Source organism: Rhinolophus sinicus, chromosome 14 (genome assembly GCF_057876585.1).
Source record: "Rhinolophus sinicus isolate RSI-liver-muscle chromosome 14, RSI-T2T, whole genome shotgun sequence".
NCBI lineage: Eukaryota > Metazoa > Chordata > Mammalia > Chiroptera > Rhinolophidae > Rhinolophus > Rhinolophus sinicus.
In genome coordinates, this window is record NC_142514.1 from 25,596,709 (window position 1) to 25,616,289 (window position 19,581).

Consider the following 19,581-nt stretch of genomic DNA (forward strand, 5'->3'; position numbering starts at 1 on the left):
GTAGGGACCACTCACTCCATCCAAAGGAGGGCATGACGCCCGGGACCGCTTGCTCTTTGCAGAAGCAGGATTCAGATTCTCCAATGAGCTTTCTGACCACTATGTGAAGGAGCCTGGTGTGGGGTTTCCTCAGGGAAGACAGAGGCTGCCTGTCCCTTGGGCACCTCTTCTCGGCCTAACTGGAGGTTGGAACTTGAGCCCCTCCAGGCCTTAAAACCGCTCCTGGCCCTTCCCACTCCGCACCTCTCCTCCTGCCCTCCCGGAGCTTCCTCCCTGCCACCTGCATCTCACCGGGTCATGGGTCGGAGTTCCCCGGAACGCCTCCTCCCATCACCAGGGACGCTTTCTGTGACCACATCATTTCCTTTCACACTGAAACACTGGCTCCAGTCAGTGTTTGGGTTTCTCCGAAGCACCTCGGAGGGGGTTGTGGGCACTTTTGCTATTTATTTCTTAGGTGGCTGGCAGAGCTTGGCTGTCATGCCCAGCACGCCACGCCAGGCTGTGTCCGGGACCAGGGCCCATTCAGGACTAGGAGCCATTTTCCTTGCTCACTGTCACCGCAGAGCTGAGCAGATGGTGTGAGGAACCTCGATAAACCTCCTAGCAATGGGAGAGTAAGACCAAGTGCCGTGGGCTACAGGGATGAGTGCCTGGCAGGGAGGTGTGGAGCTCCGAGGGTTGTTCCCGAGACCCCCCCGCCTCTCTGTGCTCCCTGAAGTGTTCTGTCCTATGTGGCTTCCCCTACCTCCCACCTGCACAAAGGTGGCATGGAAAGCAGCATTTACTCAGTACCCTCCATGCACCTGGCTTGGCTGTGGCTGCTCATTCATCATCTCATTCCACCCTCACAGCAACTTGGACTGTAAGGACCCCTGTGCCCATTTTGCTGCTGGTGAAACTGAGGCTCAGAGAGCAAAGTGAGCACCCAAGGTCATACAGCCAGAAAGAGGCACACTAGGGGTCAAACTGAGATCTGGCTGCCATCATGCCTGTATCTGGGAAAGGGGTGGTGGGAGAAGTGGCGGCAGATCCCAAGCACCCCTCCCGCTGGCCAGCCCTCACCCACCTGCTTGAGGATCTGAGCCGCCATGGTGTGGCTGCAGTCAAAGATGATGCGGAATTCCCGGCCTCGCTTCATCTCCTTGAGCAGAGGGCGCGAGTCGTCAGAGTCCAGGGGGAGCTGGCGTATCTTCAGGCGGATGTTATATCTTGATGGGGCCATGATGAGCTCTTGCAGTCGGATGAGCCCTGAGAGGCCCCAGGACACAAAAGACACACGTGTGCACACATGTGTACCTAGCCACAGGCACCTTCAGACTCACGTGCATACACATACCTGTACCTACAGGTCTGCAGACAGACATGGATACAGACGCGTGGCCCATGGAGATCTGTGCACGGACACAGACACGCGTGTCCAGACACAGGCACTAGCACACTCAGGCACAGATGTGTGCACCCAGCTGTACACACCTGCACGGGCACATGCATGTGTGTACATACACATGTTTACACATACATGCATGTTGATATAGGAAGGACACACACTTGGGCTGATAAACACATGTGTACACACGTAGATAAAGGCAATTGTCTACAGATACATGTACACACGTAGATTCAAAAGTACGCATCACAGAGAGCAAACTCCCACTGGCACCCCCACCTGCTTCTCTCCAATGCAGAAGGGGCATACAGACTTATGAAAACTGTCCCAGAGGCCAAACCTCTTCATTCCCCCGCCCCTGTGACATGTGAGGCATGGACGTAATCTTCCTAAACATCTTTAGCAGTCGGCTTCCAAGAGGTGGGCACAAGTGGTGGCTCCAGGCTCAACTGTACCCACTACTGGACTGGATAAGGCCAGGTGGTATCTGTGCTGAGCCTCCACCCCCCACCCCAGGCCAGGTTGCCGACGTCAACCTTGCCCATTCTTCCAGGCTCAGAACAACCGCCTCCTCCATGAAGCCTACCCCTACTGCTCTGTCCAGACAAGATCTTCCCCACCCCAAACCTCTTCCAACTTGGTGGCCTCCTCCCTCAGCACCGGCCTCCTCTGCCCTCATCTCCTCTCTTCCTGTCTCAGGCTCCTTAACAACAGGGGCTGGATCCCCACACCCCCTCGCACAGGGCCTGCCACTTAAGTGGTGCTCAATACAAATTTCCATAATTGGATTGACTTACTGCTTTTTTCTCCCCACAACGAAAAATCCATCCTCCACCTTAGCATTTTGCAAAACCACTTAATCTGGGGACTTCCAGGGAAAACTAAATGTCATTTCCTGGAGACAAATGGATTGCTTAGGTCTAATTAAGTTCATTTCCGTCCCTATTTCAAGGTCCATTCTTGCTAAGGCCTCTCTGCTTAGCTTGGAAGCAAGCCTGTTGGCTGCTCTCTCTGCCCTGACCTGAGCCAGCATGGGGCTGAGTGGGGGGGGGGGAGGGGGGCAAACAGGCACCCCCCCACCCCCCCACCCCGGCCCATCTGCTGGGCTCCTACGCAGGGCTAAGTGGTGTCTGCATCCTGGCTGCACTGCACTCAGCTAGGCTCCACTTCCCCTGCTAACAACACTGATTTTTCTTTAGAGAACAACTTGTCCCCCTCTTTCAGTCCATATGATTCAAGAAGGATCTATCCTCAGCTTCCAAGGCACAGCATGTGGCCCCAGCCTAGTCGGTGGGGCATGGGCTTAGAGATGAAGAGGTGGCACCAACTGGTCCTACTAAGGCGACTTCCAGAAACTGTGCTAGAGCAATTGGTAAGATGTTTCCCTTTTCCATTTAACTCCAAATAGGGAGGAAGGAAGCCTGGGGGTCACCACATAGAACCTGAGAAAGAGTCCAACAGGGCAGAAGAAGGCACAGGCCTTCTTCTGTTTTCTTCCTTTTTTTTCTTCAACAAGTTTGTACTGGATTAAAGTTTGCAATCAACTGTTACAGCGTCCTTCTTTAGACAGAGTCCCCCACACAGACAGCCCGCTTTAGAAGCCTTCCAAACAAAGAGCCCCTGTTTGCAAAGCCATTTCCGGTACATATGTCTGGGTCGGTCTAGCCTCATTCCTGAGGTCTGGAAGTCAGGAAAGCAATCTGACTAATGTCATTCATTGCAGTCTGCTGGGGAGGACAGAGAGCTACGCCTGGGACCTACACCTTCCAAAGAGCTCCCAAACAAGCTTTGCCGTAGCTGCGGGCATCAGGAAGCCCTGGCCCCCTGGAAGGTCACAGACCCAGGTGACTGCATTGGGACAGGGTTCTGGAGTCCTGAGTGGCTGGATCAACAGGGGCCCAGGGGCCCCTTGACGGGGAAGAGGACGAGGATATCAGTGGACCTTAGCAGAGGAGGAAGAGACCACAAGCTTCCCCCAAACACATACCCAGGCTTACCTTTCCTCCCCAAACTAATCTGAGAAATTCTTTGGCTGAGTGAGGCTGGCCACTCACACCTGCTGTCCCACAAGGCCCTGAGTGCACACTCTGCTCCCACTTGCTCGATTTTCAGACTCACGCACAGCATCAGCAGGCATATGGGCTTTGGGGACCCAGGACATGAGGACAGGGACAGCCTGGATGCTGGAGCAGAGGCCACCATAACCTTCCTGTCAGCCAAGTGCATTGCCCCGTGTAATATATGGTGACCCACATTCTCCAGCAGCAAATGTCAGACCTCCTTCCCATCAGTGTATTCCCCGAGGAGACCAGAGACTCTTCTCGGCCAACCCCAACAGAAGACTAGGCTCTTTTGTTTGCCCGAGATGAGCTCTCCTTCCTGGCTGCTTTCCTAATCACGCTCTCAAAATATCTGCAGTGAATCATGTTGCTGGAATCAGGCTTTTCACTTACAAAGCACTTCTGCATTCATTACCCAACTTAACCATCTCCCTGTCCTAGAAAGCATGCAGATTAGCGACTTTGGTTCCAATGTTACAGATAAAGAAACTGAGGCCTAGGGCGGTTAAGTGACCCTCCCAGGATTTTGCAGCATGCTAACAACGGGGTCAAAATTAGACATCCATCATAAGTCAAACAGCCTCTGTATTGTAAAAATAGATAACTGGTATACCCCCTTCTAGCATGCTAAGAGAGCCATGATTTTGTTTGGGTGGCAATGTGTCCGTCCCAAGAGATACCTCGAGATTGAGAGGGATCAGTCAGTGGCAATCCCATTCCCATTTGACTGTGCTCAAGGTAGCGGGCACACTCAGTGAGCTGTACTGGGTGATCTGCTGGAAGATTCTGAGACAGAACTTCCACCATGATAAGGGACACGAGTCACGTTAAGAAAAAGCCCTCTGGCTCCTGTCATACTCGAACCCTCTATCCCAGCTGGGCTGTCCCCTTAATGAGACGGCCATGCACAGTCCCACTTCCTCATTTTGGCTCATGCTGTCCCCTCCTCCTGCAAAGCCCTCACGACTCCTCTCCCTGTCCATCCATCTTCAAGACCAAGATTATGTCTCTCTCTTCTGGTAAGTCGGCCTAGGCTAGCCAAGGCCACTCTCCCCAAGTACCTGTAGCCCTGAATGTATGTACATGTCACCCGATTCTTAGCTCGGATCGCCCGGAATGACCAGCGCCTTCTGGGCGGGCACCCACTCCCCTCTAATAAGAATAACTTCTCAGGAGCAGATGGGGTAACCTCACCCTCATTTCTTCTTATTTATGAGTGCCCAACACACTTTTTCCTGCAAATTTAACTATCATTTATTTCAATGTGATTTTCAATTTGATTCAATTCAGTTCAACAAACATTTAAAAATATCTGCATTGTACCAGGCCCTGTCCTAAACCCTGGAGGCACAGAAAGCCCGTAGTCTGGAAGCAGAAACAAGCTCAGAAACAATCATGCTAGTGGTATGTTAAGACAGCTAAATCGACAGGGCTGCAGAAACACCAGAGGTGACCCAGCGCTGGGCAGGAGAACCTCTCAATGGCAGAGACCTCCTGCTGGGGGCACTGAGAGGCGTGGGGGTTGCTGCCCTCCAGGATCTTCGGTCTGGTGCTTTGGGTATAGCAGGACCTCAATAGATACTGGTAGAATCTCAAGATAAATCAACAACTTCGGAATGTCTTTTCTGCCGGATTCTCTCCGTGCAATTCCCACTCCCCATTAGGAGGTAATCAAGAGCTGACACTGAATCACAGGCAGCTGAGAGCTGGAGGGCTCTTTCCAGGCTGCATGCTGTAGCTCTTGACTTGACGCGTGGGCAGAGCGGGGCCAGATGGGTTAAGCAACTTGCCAAGGTCACACTCTCTCTTAAGAGGTGGGGCTAAGAAATGTCTCGGGACTCGAATCTTTGGAAGGACAGAGGAGGGGCAACAGCTCCTGGCTGCCCAGCTCGTAAGCATCAGAGCTGGCACACATGTACTGGCCAGTTTGAGCTCAAAGCCTGTGCCCGGAGCCAGCACGGGGCTGGACACATTTGCTGTGGATGGAGGCGTGCGAGCGTGAGTGCAGGCAGGTGTGGGTGTGGCTGTGCAGGTGTGGGTACAGGTGCTGACGGGGTGCTGAGTACTGATCTGAGCGTGCTGCCGGGGTGGAGGTAGGTGGGTGGGGAAGGTGTGAGGCAGGTGTGTGGTGGGCGTGTGGCTGGTGTGTACAGGGCTGTGAGTACAGGAACCCATGTCGGTGTGACTGGATGAAGCATGGGTGTGAGTGAGGACCTTTGCCCTGGGGTAGCTGAGGTGGGTAAGCAGTCAAGAGCCCAATCCTAGGGCTCGTCCTCCCTTGCACCCTAACCCTGGCCTGGCCGTGACTGGCCACCCACCTGTACTGTCGTCATAGACCACGGTGGCCGACCGCCACTTGAGGTACTGCACCAAGTCAAGGATGGCGTGGCTGAGAGAGGCGTAGTCAGGGTAAAGGTTCACGTAGAAGGTGTCCTTGTTGTCCAGCGGGTGGTGCTTCCAGCGCAGCTGGATGTGGGGCACCTCCAGGGCATTGCAGATGGACTGGACGGCGTTGGTGCAGGAGCCCTGTGATGGGCCAAAGATGGCCACCACGCCCAGTGCCAGCTGGTCACAGGCTGCAACAGAGCGAGAGAACAGTACAGGGCTCAGTGCCGGGTCTTACCTGGCATCTAGGGGCTGGGGCAACGCGGGTGGGGGGTAATGATTTTGATGATCCCAGAAACACATGGGAAAAACAGCAGCTGGAACCTCTGAGGATGGATGACTGACGATCTCTCTGAAACCAGAGTGTCATAGTCCCTGCCTTGTGGGATCACAGGAAGTCAGATGAGATAATGTACCCTCAGTACAGTGCTCGTGAAATACATAGAAATGACGGCCACTTTTGATGATGTCCTCATCGTGATTAGCATCATGAGCTCTGTACCATGCCCTGCTCTGGGTGGAAACGTGAGAAACAAATAGAAATGAAACACCTATGACTCTTGCTGATGACTCTTAAACTAAAATCTCCAGCCATAACCTGTTTCCTAGCATCCAACTTGTACATTTCACCTCTCACTCAACATTGCCACTTGGATGTCTAAGATGCATCTCAGACTACAACCCCCTCTTCTCCTCCCAGCCTCCCGGTAAACGGCAGCTCCACCGCCTTAGTGCCTTCTGCCTAAAACCCTGGTTTTGTCTTCACGCTTCTCATTCTCTCATATCCCACATCCCAATCCATCATCAACTCCTGTTGCTTCACCTTCTAAATATACCAGAGTCTGACCACTTCTCGCCATTCCTACCCTGGTCTAAGCCACTATCGTCTTTTACTTGGACGACTGCAGAAGGCTCCTCACTGGTTCCAGCGTCCTCAGTAATCCTTTCCACCATCTATTCTGCACTCAGGAGCTACAGTGAGCCTTTCACAAAGTGGATTACATGACTCCTTTGCTCCAAGGGCTCCCATTTCATTCAGCCAAAGTCCTTAATAGTAACCAACAAGTCCCTACTTATGGCAGCTCCTCCCCACCTTTGTCCCTACCATCTCCACCCCCATGATTTTCCTGATTTCCTCGCTCCTTTCCTCACAGCACTCAAGCCCCACTGGCTTCCATGATGCTCCTTATACACACTAGGAATACTCCTGCCTCAGGGCCTTTGTACTTGCTGTCCTCTCTGACTAGACCGCTCTGCCCTCAGATCTCCACATAGCTCCCTCCCTCCTTCTTTCAAGTCTCTGCATCTGCCTGTCTTATTAGAGAGGAATCACCACGCAACCTATAATAGCAATCCCCATCTAGCCACACTCCCTCAACCCCGTGTTCTGTTCTTCTTTCTCTCTCTCTCCTTCCTTCCTTCCTTCCTTCCTTCCTTCCTTCCTTCCTTCCTTCCTTCCTTCCTTCCTTCCTTCCTTTCATTTATTAAATAACAATGGAAGTCTTATTCATTTGTTGACTTCTCCTCCTACTAGAATATAAGCTCCAAGTAGGCAATGGCTTGATCTATGTTGTTTATTGCTGTATCCACAGTGCTTAAAACAGTACATGGTCTGAGCAGGTGCTTAATCAACATCTGCTGAGTGGATGAATGCTGAATCCCTGCCTTCAAACAGTTCACATTCTTGGGGGAGGCAGTTCAGACAGCAGATGCTTCTGGGAAGGTCAAACATCAGTGGGCAGAGCATGGCATGAAATGAACAGACCCGGGGCATCTGGGGATCGAAGGGGGATGTAGGCTCATACAGGGATTGTGCTTAAAAGAACCATAAAATGGACCTCTCGGGGCATCAAGGGGAGGGCTCCCCAAGGGCCACTGCCCTATCTTCTGGTAACTATCTCTACTTTTCCTTTGGGCACCAACACATGAGGGGTGGGTAAGTGATTTAGACCCTAAGCTGACTGCTCACTGACCTCCCCCAGGCCACAGCCGTTGGTTTCGAGAATGGTCATGTGACCAGACAGAGTCAAAGGGACGCCATGAGACCTGGCGGCACTATGATGGGAGCATTTTCTCTCTGTAAGTGGACCTGGGAGGAGGTAAGACACGGACGTACAGTAGCCACCTTATGCTCACAAAGAAAGTGCCGCGCTGGCCTGTGAATGGAGTCAGTATGGGGGTGAGCAGAGCTGAGAGACAAAGAAATGTGAGCCCCTGGTCAAGTGGAACCCTGGACTTTGGTTACATAAACGAATACATGCTCTTTTTGCTTGAGCCAGTTAAGATGTGGTTTTCTGTCACTTGCAACCAGAACAGCCCTAACTGAAGAGCATCAGCGAACTCACGGGCCTGCAGCCATGAGACTGAACGATACGCATATGTGTGACCGTGTGATGCACATAGGAGGAGGCAAGACATAGGAGGCAAGAGCCCCTAACACGGATGCTCACTGGATTCCGACGCATCCTGGCTGCCCCACGGGCCTCTGGAAATGACCTACTGTGCTCAGGCCCATCCCTAAGATTTGCAGGGTGTAGAGTCAGTACAAACGGAAGCCCATATACCATGTGCCTATCTAGTTAAACATTGTTAAGTCAAGCTAACAAACTGTTACATAAAATAAGCCCTTTCCTCTCACCTTGACAAATACAACCACCTGGAAAGCCAGGTGAGAATGGAGACTTCTCATGCCCAGTGACATGGGGAGAGGTGGCAGCAGTGCCTATCCTGTCCCCTTATCTTTGACAACTGGCTCCACCCTGCACAATAAAGGGCCTTGCACTCTCCATGTGGACACCCTGACCCTTGCATCTGAGCTCTGTCCACACCTCTGCAAACATCTGCCCCTTGTTCAGACTTAGATAGAGCCCATGAGTGGGACCATGAGGCATGGCTTTCTCTCGGTAGGACAGCCCAGGGATGAGGCTCATGCAGGCCCGGAGGTGGGTGCAGGGCCAACGGGGCAGGAAATTCAGGGCTCCAGATACTTGGAGCAAAGATTAGAAGGGCGGGGCACAGGGTCTTAACGGGCAGGGCACAGGGTCCTAACGGGCAAGTCCCTTTGGCCCCACTGACCCCTTTTCCAGGAGGAGATGTGTTCCAGAGGAGGCCGAGGACATCACCTCCAAAGCACAGGCCCTGGGAAAAGGGCCCTCTTGCCTGGCTTAAGGGTGGTACCCATGGCTCTAAAGATACAGGATGGTTTCGAATTAGTGACAATGTGTGGTTTTCCTCTCCACTGACATATACTCCCCACTCCCTCACTCCTGGGAATAGGAGACAGTACATAAAGCAGCTATTTTTCCTGAAATGTGTACTTCCCCCAAGAGCCCCAGAGAACGGCATTTATGGCCTAGATGAAAAATACAGCATTCTTGGCAGGGGCGGCGGGGGGGGGGATTAGTTATTGTTAGGAATCTGCTGGAACCACCTGGAACATGGGACAGGACAGCCATGTATGGGAAGCTGCGGGGCCAGTGCAGAGGGCATCTCCTTTGTCACCAGGATTCTTACTAGCCAATGCCATGTGCAGCAGAGGATGCAGAGCAGGGCACATGGTGCCTTCCTGATGCTCCTGCAATTGTGGGACCAGAGGCCAAATCAGGGAAGGACTGTTTTGTCCCTGCTATTGTTACCCTAGAGTCAATGCACCTTGGCTGCACTTTGTGTGAGTGTGTGTGTGAGACAAACCCCGGTGATAATAAATTGCTCAAAAATCGGAACTCTGGGCATGTCGGTAAATTGTCCAATCTAGGGACAGTTCTCCCTTTCTGTGCCCTCGTCCCAAGGAGACCAGTCCCTGACCTCTACTCTCACTGCCTGTTCATGCCGTTCTTCTGCTGTCTGGCTGTGCGGGTGTCTGCTCTGACCACTTGTCCCCTTAAGAGCAGGTGATGGCTGAGGGAAGAGACCACATGTGAGTCACTTTGTAGCCATGGAGGCTGGACACCAACATGGAGGAGATGGTGACAGTGAATAAGTGACTGCTGTCCAGGCCTGGTCACTCCTTGCCCAAGTCAGAGGCCAGGAGCACCCAATAAAATCTGTAGGTTTCTCTCATGTTCCACCTCCTCCCTCTGTTTTGAACCTTGTAGCTGTCCTCTGATATCTCCGGTTTCCATCCTATCATCTCCTGTCTCTACTCTTTCTCTTTACCTCTAGGACCTTCCAAAGGATGACTTAGTCAAATGACCTGTGGGCCTCATTCCCTCCCATGACCACCTTCAAGAATCTGTGTTTTGGATTTCCCCCTTTGATCTAGGCCTGGGCGCAGGCAGGCAAATGCTGCCCTGCCCTCTACACCCACCTAGCTCAGCCTCCTCACCAGGCCCTAGGTCTGGGTATCCTGTTTGACGGAGGCAGGAGAGAGTGGACCAACCACAAATCATGAAGATGTAAAAGATAGTACAAATGATCTTGAAGGAAGTAATTTAGACACCGATTGTGGGGATAATGGTAAAGGTAACTGTAGTGACAGTGGTGAAAGGGAAGACCATGTTGTGGGGCTGGTTATGATCCTGGTGGTGGCATTGATGAGTGTAGAATTGGTGATAATGTTGATGTGACATAATATGGGATGGTGATGATGGGATTGATGGCAATAAATATGTCAATGTCATGACAGTCTTGGTGATGATGGTGGTAGACATGATGACGGTGACATAAATGTTGATGAATGAGGAGGTGATAACAATGTTGGTGGTGACGATGTTGGTGATGATGCAGATGCTGATGCCAGGACCGTGATGGTGATGAAGACAGTAGGGGTGGGGATTCTGGCAAGGATTGGAGTAGAGGTGATAACACTTTTGATGGTGTTGATAAGACTGGCAACAATGAAGTGTCAACACCAGGACTGTAACAGTGATGATGACAGTAGGAATGACGGTGACATTGGCGAGGATGAGATTGGTGATAATGAAGATGTCACTGTCCTGGAGGTGACAGAGATGGCGATGGTGGGGTGGTGACGCTGACGTTGGTGTGAAGAGTGGATGTGATACCACTGTTGATGGTGATGACAGTGCTTGTGGTAATGGTGCCCTGGTGTTGACAGTGGTGGTGATGTGATAATGATGACCACACTGGGGTTCATTCTGCCAGAGATGCCGTCATCAGACCTCACTGTTGGGTGGCAGGAGGGATCACTCCTGCCAATCACCTATGTCTTCTCCTTGGCCTTTCTCCACATCCCTTTTCCTGTCCCCTCCATGTCCCTTCCACCCTCTGATGATCTTCCAATCTGGAAGATCATTGTTTCCCCAAAGGGACCAGGACAGGGGTTATAGCAGCAGCAGCAACAGCAGCAGCAGCAGCAGCAGCAGCAGCAGCAGCAGCAGCAGTTTTATCTCCAGATGTTTCCAGGGCAGCAGCCAACCCTTGTTCTGGCAGCCCTGAGCACACACTGCAGTAATTACATTATTTGTGGCTTCAATTTTGAATCCATTTTCTGGTCATTTTACAGCAACTCAATGGTTCAGAGTCATTGCAGGAGTCCACAGTCTAAATGCAGTTCCCCCCGCCCTCTTTCCATGGCAATTGTAGTTATAGCAAAAATTATCCCAATCAATTTGTGTCTTAAAAGGAATTGAGCAGCCCAGAGAATGAGTGGAGGCAGAGGAGCCTGGGGAGTGCTGGGTCGATGCCAGGCCTGTTCTGGTCAGGCTTGGAAGAAACACCGGCGCTCTCTGGATGCTGGCTCAGGCGCTGCCTGGCAGTCACTCATCTTTTTAATTTCTCCAAAAAAACATTTAAAAGGAAAGACAATAAGTGAAAGTCTCTTTTAATGGGGAAAGGCCTCCTGGGTCTCATGTGGAGGAAAGGAACTAATTCAACCAGAGCTGGCAGGGCTGGCAGTGCCAGGCTCTGTGCCTCTACATCCCCACACCCAACATGGCCCAAGGTGACTGGATCCAGCTGGTGTGAAAGGAAGTGGTGATGGGAACCTCTGCCTAGGGAAAATGAATTATCATTGGGTTAATTAGAATTAGGCCCAAGTTCTGATGCTCCTGAGAATTTGAAAAACCAAAGATCAAAAAGAAAAGAAAGATTACAGAACATGGGGACCCAAGGGGTGGAGGGTACCCAATGGGGAGCATGATCCAACAGCAGAAATGCCTCCAGGGTCAGACAGTGGTGCTTCCAACCACAGCATGGTTGGCACGTCTTTGGTATATTATCATACGAACATTAATGAGATGTAACAAATACAGGAGAGTGCATTCATTTTTAAGCACAGACTTTTATGAATTTCTACACAGAACTGCACTCATGTAACTGCAATGTAGATCAAGATATAGAACATTTCCACACCTAAGAAGGTTTTCTCTCCCGCTTAAAGGTTAACACCCACTGCACACCACTCCCTCCTGCAGAGGCAACCGCTGTTTCCTCACTCAACATGACGGCTACAAGGTTCATCCATGACGTTGTACGTAGCAAGAGTCTGTACTTTTTTTATTGCTGATGCACATTTCATTGTGTATACTCCAGTCTATCCATTTCACTGTTGATGGACCTTTTTTCCAACTTTTGGCGACTATCAACAAAGTGGCTAGGACCAGCCTGGTAGGCTTACATTTAGTTTTAGTAGATACTTCCAAACAGGTCTCCTGAGAAGATGAGCCAGTTTTCACTACCACCAGCATTGTGTAGAAAAAAAAATTAACCTCAACCCCTATCTCCTACCATAAATAGAAAATCTATTTGAGATAGACCAGAGAGCAAAATACGAAAGAGAAAACAATAGTTTCTAGAAGAGAACATAGGAGAATATCTTCATGACCTTAGGATAGATAAGAACAGAACACAAAAGGCATTACCCATAATGGAAAATATGGGTAAATTGGGCTTCTTTAAATTAAGAATTTTGCGCCTCAAAAGATACTACTAAGAGAGTGAAAAGGCAAACGCAACTGCAATAGATACATGCAATATATGTATCCAACCAAGGGTTTTTATCCAGAATATATAAAAGCCTCCTACAAATCAATAGGATAATGACAAGCAAACCAATTTTTTAAAGTGGTTGAAAGTCTCCAAAAAGCACTCCAGGAAAGAGAAAATTCAAATGATTTATTAGCACATGAAAGGATGCTCCACATCTCTGGTCATCAGGGAAACACAAAATAAAACCACAACACAGATGCCCACCATGTAAACCACCAAAACGGCCAAAATTAAAATAAAACTGATTTTCACCCAGAGTTAGTAAAGATGTGGAGCCACTGCCAAGTGGCATCCGTGGCTGGAGGGAGTGCAAATCGGTGTTGGAAAACCTTTTGATCATTTGGACCCCTCTGGCTGGACTTCCAGAACTAGGTGTTTCTGTCTCAGGCCTGTTCACCCATCACTGGGCAGTTTGCAACTTAGGAAAACCATTTGGCTGAATATACACACATCCTATGACCTCACACTTCCACTCGTAGGTATACGCCCAACAAAAAATGTGCACATTTGTGCACCAAAGGACATTTAGAAGAATGTTCATAGCAGCACTACTCTATGGCCATAAATGGAAACAACTCAAATGTCCAACAGTCATTTTTGATTTTGAAAAATTGTGGCATATTCATAAAATGGAATGCTGCACAACAGTGAAAAACAGTACACTACTGTTATATTTAATAACGTAGGTGAATCTCACAGATATATTGTAGGGGGAAAGAAGCAAGACTCAAAAAAATACACACTGGTATTCTATTTATGTAAAGTTCAAAAACAGGCAAAACCAGTGTATGGTACCAGCAATCGGGGCAATGGTGCTACAGTACAGCAGAGAAAAGCCAAGGACAGAAGAGATAGGCAATATTCACGTAATCACACACATGCCAGGGTTCAGAGTTGTGAAAGAAAAGTCCAGAGTGTTATAAGATAGAAGCAGAAAGACCTGACCATAACTGGGGGCTCAGGGAGGGCTCCCCTGAGAAGGATGAGTTAGCTAAACCAAGGGCAGGGCAGAGGTGGGGTTTACAAGGGTAAGGAAATTACAAGCAGAGGGCACAGCATGTGCAAAAGCCCTGAGGTGGGAGGAAGCATGACACCCTGAGAACGGTAGGTATGGCTCATACCCAGAGGCTGAGGGAGTGAGTGGCACAGATGTGGCTGGAAGGTCACACTGGGCCAGGCTGGACAGGCCCTCACGGGCTCTAATAATGATTTAGGGAAAGAAGATGGGACATACCATCCAGGGTTTTAAGTAAAGTCACGTGACCTGGTGCAGGGACATACCATCCAGGGTTTAAGTCACGTGATCTGGTGTAAGGTGGGGAGGGGCTGTGGCTTTGATCACTTGGACCAGTCTGGCTGGACTTCCAGAGCTGGGCGTTTCCATCTCAGGCCTGCTCACCCACCACTGGGTAGTTCCACATATGTAGGACTGTAAGTTTCTAGCGGAGGAAGTGACTCAGAAGGCTCTGCAGCTCTGCCCGGGCTCGCTGTTAGCTGGGGAAGGTCCCAGCACTGAACTGCAAGTGCATCACTAGGAAGTCATTGTGTTATTTTAGTGGTTTTTAGAAAAAAATGGGCAGAAAACAGCCTAGCCCTTTAGGGGTGGTTCTGCCCACGTGGGCCTCTGTGCTCCGACTCTAGGTGTTTGTTCTGTGTTCTGATCTTTTTACTGAGCAGTTTTGGTTGCGTTCAGTCAGTTTCTAGATGGACAAGGCTGGGCAGAGGGTGCCAGCATGGACGCTCACAGGTAGGTGGATACCTGACTGCACAGTGTTGGCCGCAGGGCATGCTGGGAAGACAGCGGGGAGGACGTGTGCAGGGAGGGCATGCCAGCATGGGAGAGGGGTGATGGACAGAAGACCACTCTTTCAGGCTGTTGGGGTGGGGTGGCTAGAGGGTGGGGTGCCTTTAATCTGGGTGCAGGCTGGCTCTGAAACTCAGGGCAGTGGCCTCAAAAATGTCAGAGTTAGCTGTGTTGAATGTCAAGGACACTCCAACCTTCAGTGCACAAGGCAAGGAGAAGCCAAGTGGAAGGGACAAGAGCCAGCAACGGGCAAGCACCTGTAGGTGTGAGGCCAGTGACTTGATGCCTCAACACGTGGAGAACAAGTCAGCCAATGTAAGGAGGACAAAGTCCAATATGGTACTTCATATGTGCTAAGTACTTCACAAAGGTGTGCCCATTTTGTAGATGAGAAAACTGAGGCACATATTGTCCAAGGTCACACACTAATATCAGAGCGGACAGGGGGCAAGTCCAGGCAGTCCTGGCTATAAGCCCATGCTCAGCTGCCTTTCTGTACTGAAATGTTTACCCACAGTGTTGGAAAACAGAGCTAGCAGAAGGTAGCACCTTGGCAGGTCTGCACCTAGGATCCCAGGAGTCCTTAATTAGCTACTTGGAACCCCTTAGAAAAACCAAGGGTCCCCTGTGGATGGGTCTCAGTTTTCCCCAGATGCGTGGATGATGCGTCCCTAAGCTCAACTGACAGGGCTCTTGGACAATGGTGCTCAGACTCCCATGCCCCATCCTCACACCATTCCTTCATTGAGTTACTCAAAGATCACTTCATTGAGCACTGACTATACACCAGTCTTTTAGGTGCCAGGGCTGTACTGGTTAACAAGAGAGAGCTTTCCTTTCAGTAGCGTTGGAGAGAAGGGGACAGATATTAAACACGCACAATTATTTAACTACAAATGTGATAAGAGCCTTGCAGAAGAAAAGCAAGGGACTATTACAGCATATTATAGGAAGGATGACTAAGTCTTCTCTGGGAATGAGAGTCGTTAGGCCCGAGATTTTTAAATGGAGTTCCGTGAAACTATGGATGTTATTCCCTGAGTTATCTAAGCCTTTAAGTTAAATTTAAATTAAATGTATATATATGAACTACATTTTTTAAAACCGTAACAAAAGAGCATACTTGTACACTCACATGTGCTATATGCCATGCTGGAAACTGTTAGCTCATTCAGGTATCGACAAGTTACCTTGTTTGGTGCGTATGTGTATGCGTGCGTGTGTGCGTGCGTGCGTGCGTGTGTGTGTGTGTGTATCTTGGAATAAAGTTCTCCAGTCCTCTCTGTATAGTCATTGGAGTTTATTGTAAATGTCTCACTAATGAGGAAGGATGCAGCCCAACATCTAAAAGAAATTTTTTAAAATTCAGCTGTAGGAAAAATTGATTGGATTACTACAAATTATTTTTATGAATTATGATTTTCTTATTGTCGGGCAACCAAAACAAAATATGAAAACATAGTGAATGCCAAGGCCAATGTCAGATTTCAAGTGTCATCACCACAGCCTTTGGAGTCACACTGTTTTCAGTTACAGAAGCATCTTTGCTGATTTCAGTAATTCTTTTTGTGGCAAGCAAATGTTGCATATTTGAACTTATACATATTCTTTTTTATACGCCTTAAGCATTTTTATAGTCTGGGTAGGATTTCAATGAAATAAAAAATAAGTTTGAAAATGTTGGCTTTGGTTTAGAGGTGTCAGAGGCCTGGGCTGGCTGTCTTACTGTTACCTCCCCAGCTCCATCACACGCCCTACTCCTCACCCCTCACCCCCCTCCCATGGCCCCTCATTCCCTCTGCCAGTGGCCTGGGAACTCCTGATGGACAACCTACTGCTCCTGGGAGATCACACAGCCTAAACTGAACTGCGACAGTCGCAGGTTCTGAAACACGGCAGAAAAGGCTCTAAGCCCCAAGCCCACCCAAACCTCTGGCACATTTTCAGGACCTTGGACAGCAAACAATGCCCTATTCAGGCCCAGGCCTGGAAGAAAGCAAATGGAACTGCACACTCACCCTTCTTGGTGGCTTCAAAGCTGTCGTGGAAGTGAATCCTCTGGATGTCATAGGTCAAGGTTGTATTGGGCAGCAGAGTCCTGTTCCTGTTGATGATGTTGGCAGAAAATCGAAAGGCATGCTCCTCAGCGTTCATGACCTGGGCATTGGGGCCGTCTGCATACTCAAAGATTCCTCCTGTGAGAGATCGGTAAGATTGTGTATGCTGGGGAAGGAAGGGGCGCTAACAAAAATGCTTGGCTCAGAAGGTTTTATGGACAAGATCCCCCACCCCCAATGTTCAATAATATCCTATATAATTCCCATACACAGGAATTGTGCTGAAGCATAAGAATTATGAAAACCCTCCTAATTCATTTCACTCAGCTAGAAAATTACTGATAATAGAGACTGACAAACAGAGCCAAAATAAAATCACCAATTTATTAATATTGCTATGAAAATTCTCAGTAGAGTGCTGGCAAGTAGAATCTCCCAGAATATTATAAGGATAACATACCATGACCATACAGACTTGTATTCCAGGAATGTAAGGGTGGTTCAATATGAATATCACTCCATCACATCAATAGTTTAAAGGAGAAAAAAACATATAACCAACTTACAAAATGCAGGAAGGCACTTAATAAAATCCAATACCTAATGCTGTTAAGAACGCTTAATAAACTAGCACCAGGAAAGATACTTCCTTGAAGCATCTTTAGCTCAAATCAGCCTTTCATATCACACTAATGGTGAAACGCTAGAGGCAGTCTCATTAAAGAAAAGGGGGCACGATAAGGATTCACACCACACTACTAACCAATGAAATAAGAAAGGAAAAGAATTTAGAGGCATACCTCCTGGAAAGAAAAAAAATTCTTATTTGCAAATGGCATAAGTGCCTTCTTAAAACCCTCAAAATAATCCCTAAACATGAAAACTAGTAGGAACTAGTAGGAGAGTCAAGTTAAAGGACCAGTTAGCACACATTAAGAGTGTTTCTTTATATCAGCAACAATCAGTAAGAAAACTTAATGGCGAAATAATTTCCTTTACAATACTAACAAAAATATTAAATAATATTAAATCAAATAAGAGGTGTCCAATGCTAGTAATAAAAATGAGAAAACACCTTCAATGATAGACATAAAAGTAGATATAAATGAGGAAGCATGTCATGTTCCTGGATAGTTAGGTTCAAGGGTAGAGGTGTCAGTTTTCTACAAATTAATTTTTCAGTTTAATTCAATTCCAATCAGATCCATAGAGGGATATTTATTTTACTTGACAAAATGAGTCTAAAATGCATCTGGAAGACTAAACAGGAGATAACAGCCTAAAAAAAGAGATGAGAGGTGACTTGTACTGCCAGACTTAAAATATATCATAAAGCCAAAATAATTAAAACCATGTCTTAATGGCATTTGAAAACACAGATAAATCAATGGAATGAGATTAAAAAGCACCCAGAAAGAGATTCAAGTAGAGATAAGTATTTAAAGCATGATAAAGGTGGCTATTTCCAATCAGTAGGTAAAAGATGAATTATTTAGTAATTGTGTGGAGACAATTATTCAATTCTTTGGGAGAAATTTAAGTTAGATTCTAATCTTAAGCCATATATCAAAGTAAATTCCAGATGGAGTAAAGATTAAACAGCAAGAAAGCAAGGGAAGGAAGGAGGAAAGGAAACACTATAAAAGTACCAAAAAAAGTACAGGTGATTATTATACAAAATTGAGGTGGAGGAGGTCTTCCTAGGCATTTCAATAAAGTGAGAAACCCTAGGATAAAGATTGATAACGCCATAAAAACAATATAAAATTTGTATTTATCAAAATGACCATAAACAAAATTAAAAGGCAAATAAACTTGTAAATGATATTGGTAACATATATGGCAGTACAAAGGCTGCTTATTTTATAAAAAGCACTTAAAACCCAACAAAAAATACAAACCCTCCAACAGAAAAATGTGTAAAACGCAAGCATGGATGTTTCACAAAAGAAAAAACTAATAATAATAATACAAAGAAGCTATTAACATACGAAGAAATGTGCATTCTCCCTAATAATCAAATAAACTCAATTTAAACCAACAGTGAGATACCAGTTTTTTTTTGCCCATCCCATTGGCAAACATATAAATTATAACATCCAGTTTTGGTGAATGTATCTGGAAACAAACACATGCTTAACTGTTGGTGGAAGTGGGAACTGGTACACCTGCCTTCTTTGGGGGCCATTAGAAATACATCAAAAGCCTTCAAAATGCTCACATCTTTGACTCAATACTTCAGTTTCTAGAACTTGACTGCAATGATGGACACACAGATATGTACGGGGAGGGGGAGCTAGAGATGGGCAACACCAGAGAAATAATAAACTGCAATTGGCTATATATTTCCATATAACAGTAAAGAGTCAATGATTTGGGCAACATTCATGATCTATTTCAAGTGGAAAACAGAGGTTAGAAAGCAGGAAATACAGTGTGACCCCCCATGTTAGGAGAGGAAGAATGGAAGGAAGATGAGGAACTTGTAGCACTGACATAAGATTAGAGACATTTCAAAACAACACAAGTGAATAGTCTTCTGTGGTAGATTTATTTTGTTCTCTGTGCTTTTCTATATTTTCCAAATAAAACTTTATTCTTTAAAAAAAATCAACTTTATTATTTACATGAAGAAACTCCACACAATTCACCTCGTTTTAAGTGTCCACTGATTTTTAGTAAATTTACTGAGTTGTGTGTAGCCACAATCCAGCTTCTGAACATTTCCATCACCCCAAAAGCTCCCTGGTGCCCACTTACAGTCAATCATTGTTTTTGCCCCCAGCCTTTGGCAACCACTAATTTACTTTCTGCCTCTAGAGATTTGTCTTTTCTGGACATTCCTGATAAATGGAATGATGCAATATGTGGTCTTCTGATCTGGCTTCTTTCACTTAGCATAATGTTTTTGAGGTTTATCCATGTTGTAGCATGTTT

General features: G+C 47.6%; 1 protein-coding gene across 2 annotated transcripts in view; it reads right to left on the reverse strand.

The window, feature by feature from the left end:
* The window catches only part of GRIK3 (glutamate ionotropic receptor kainate type subunit 3), a 212,749-nt gene that overhangs the window by 66,567 nt on the left and 126,601 nt on the right, over positions 1-19,581 (reverse strand). For both annotated transcript variants that reach the window (XM_074334406.2, XM_074334407.2), the window contains exons 2-4: positions 16,606-16,782; positions 5,769-6,026; positions 1,070-1,251 (exon numbers count right to left, since the gene is read on the reverse strand). In XM_074334406.2, coding sequence (XP_074190507.1) covers positions 1,070-1,251; positions 5,769-6,026; positions 16,606-16,782 — 617 coding nt within the window. The remainder of the gene's footprint in view (positions 1-1,069; positions 1,252-5,768; positions 6,027-16,605; positions 16,783-19,581) is intronic.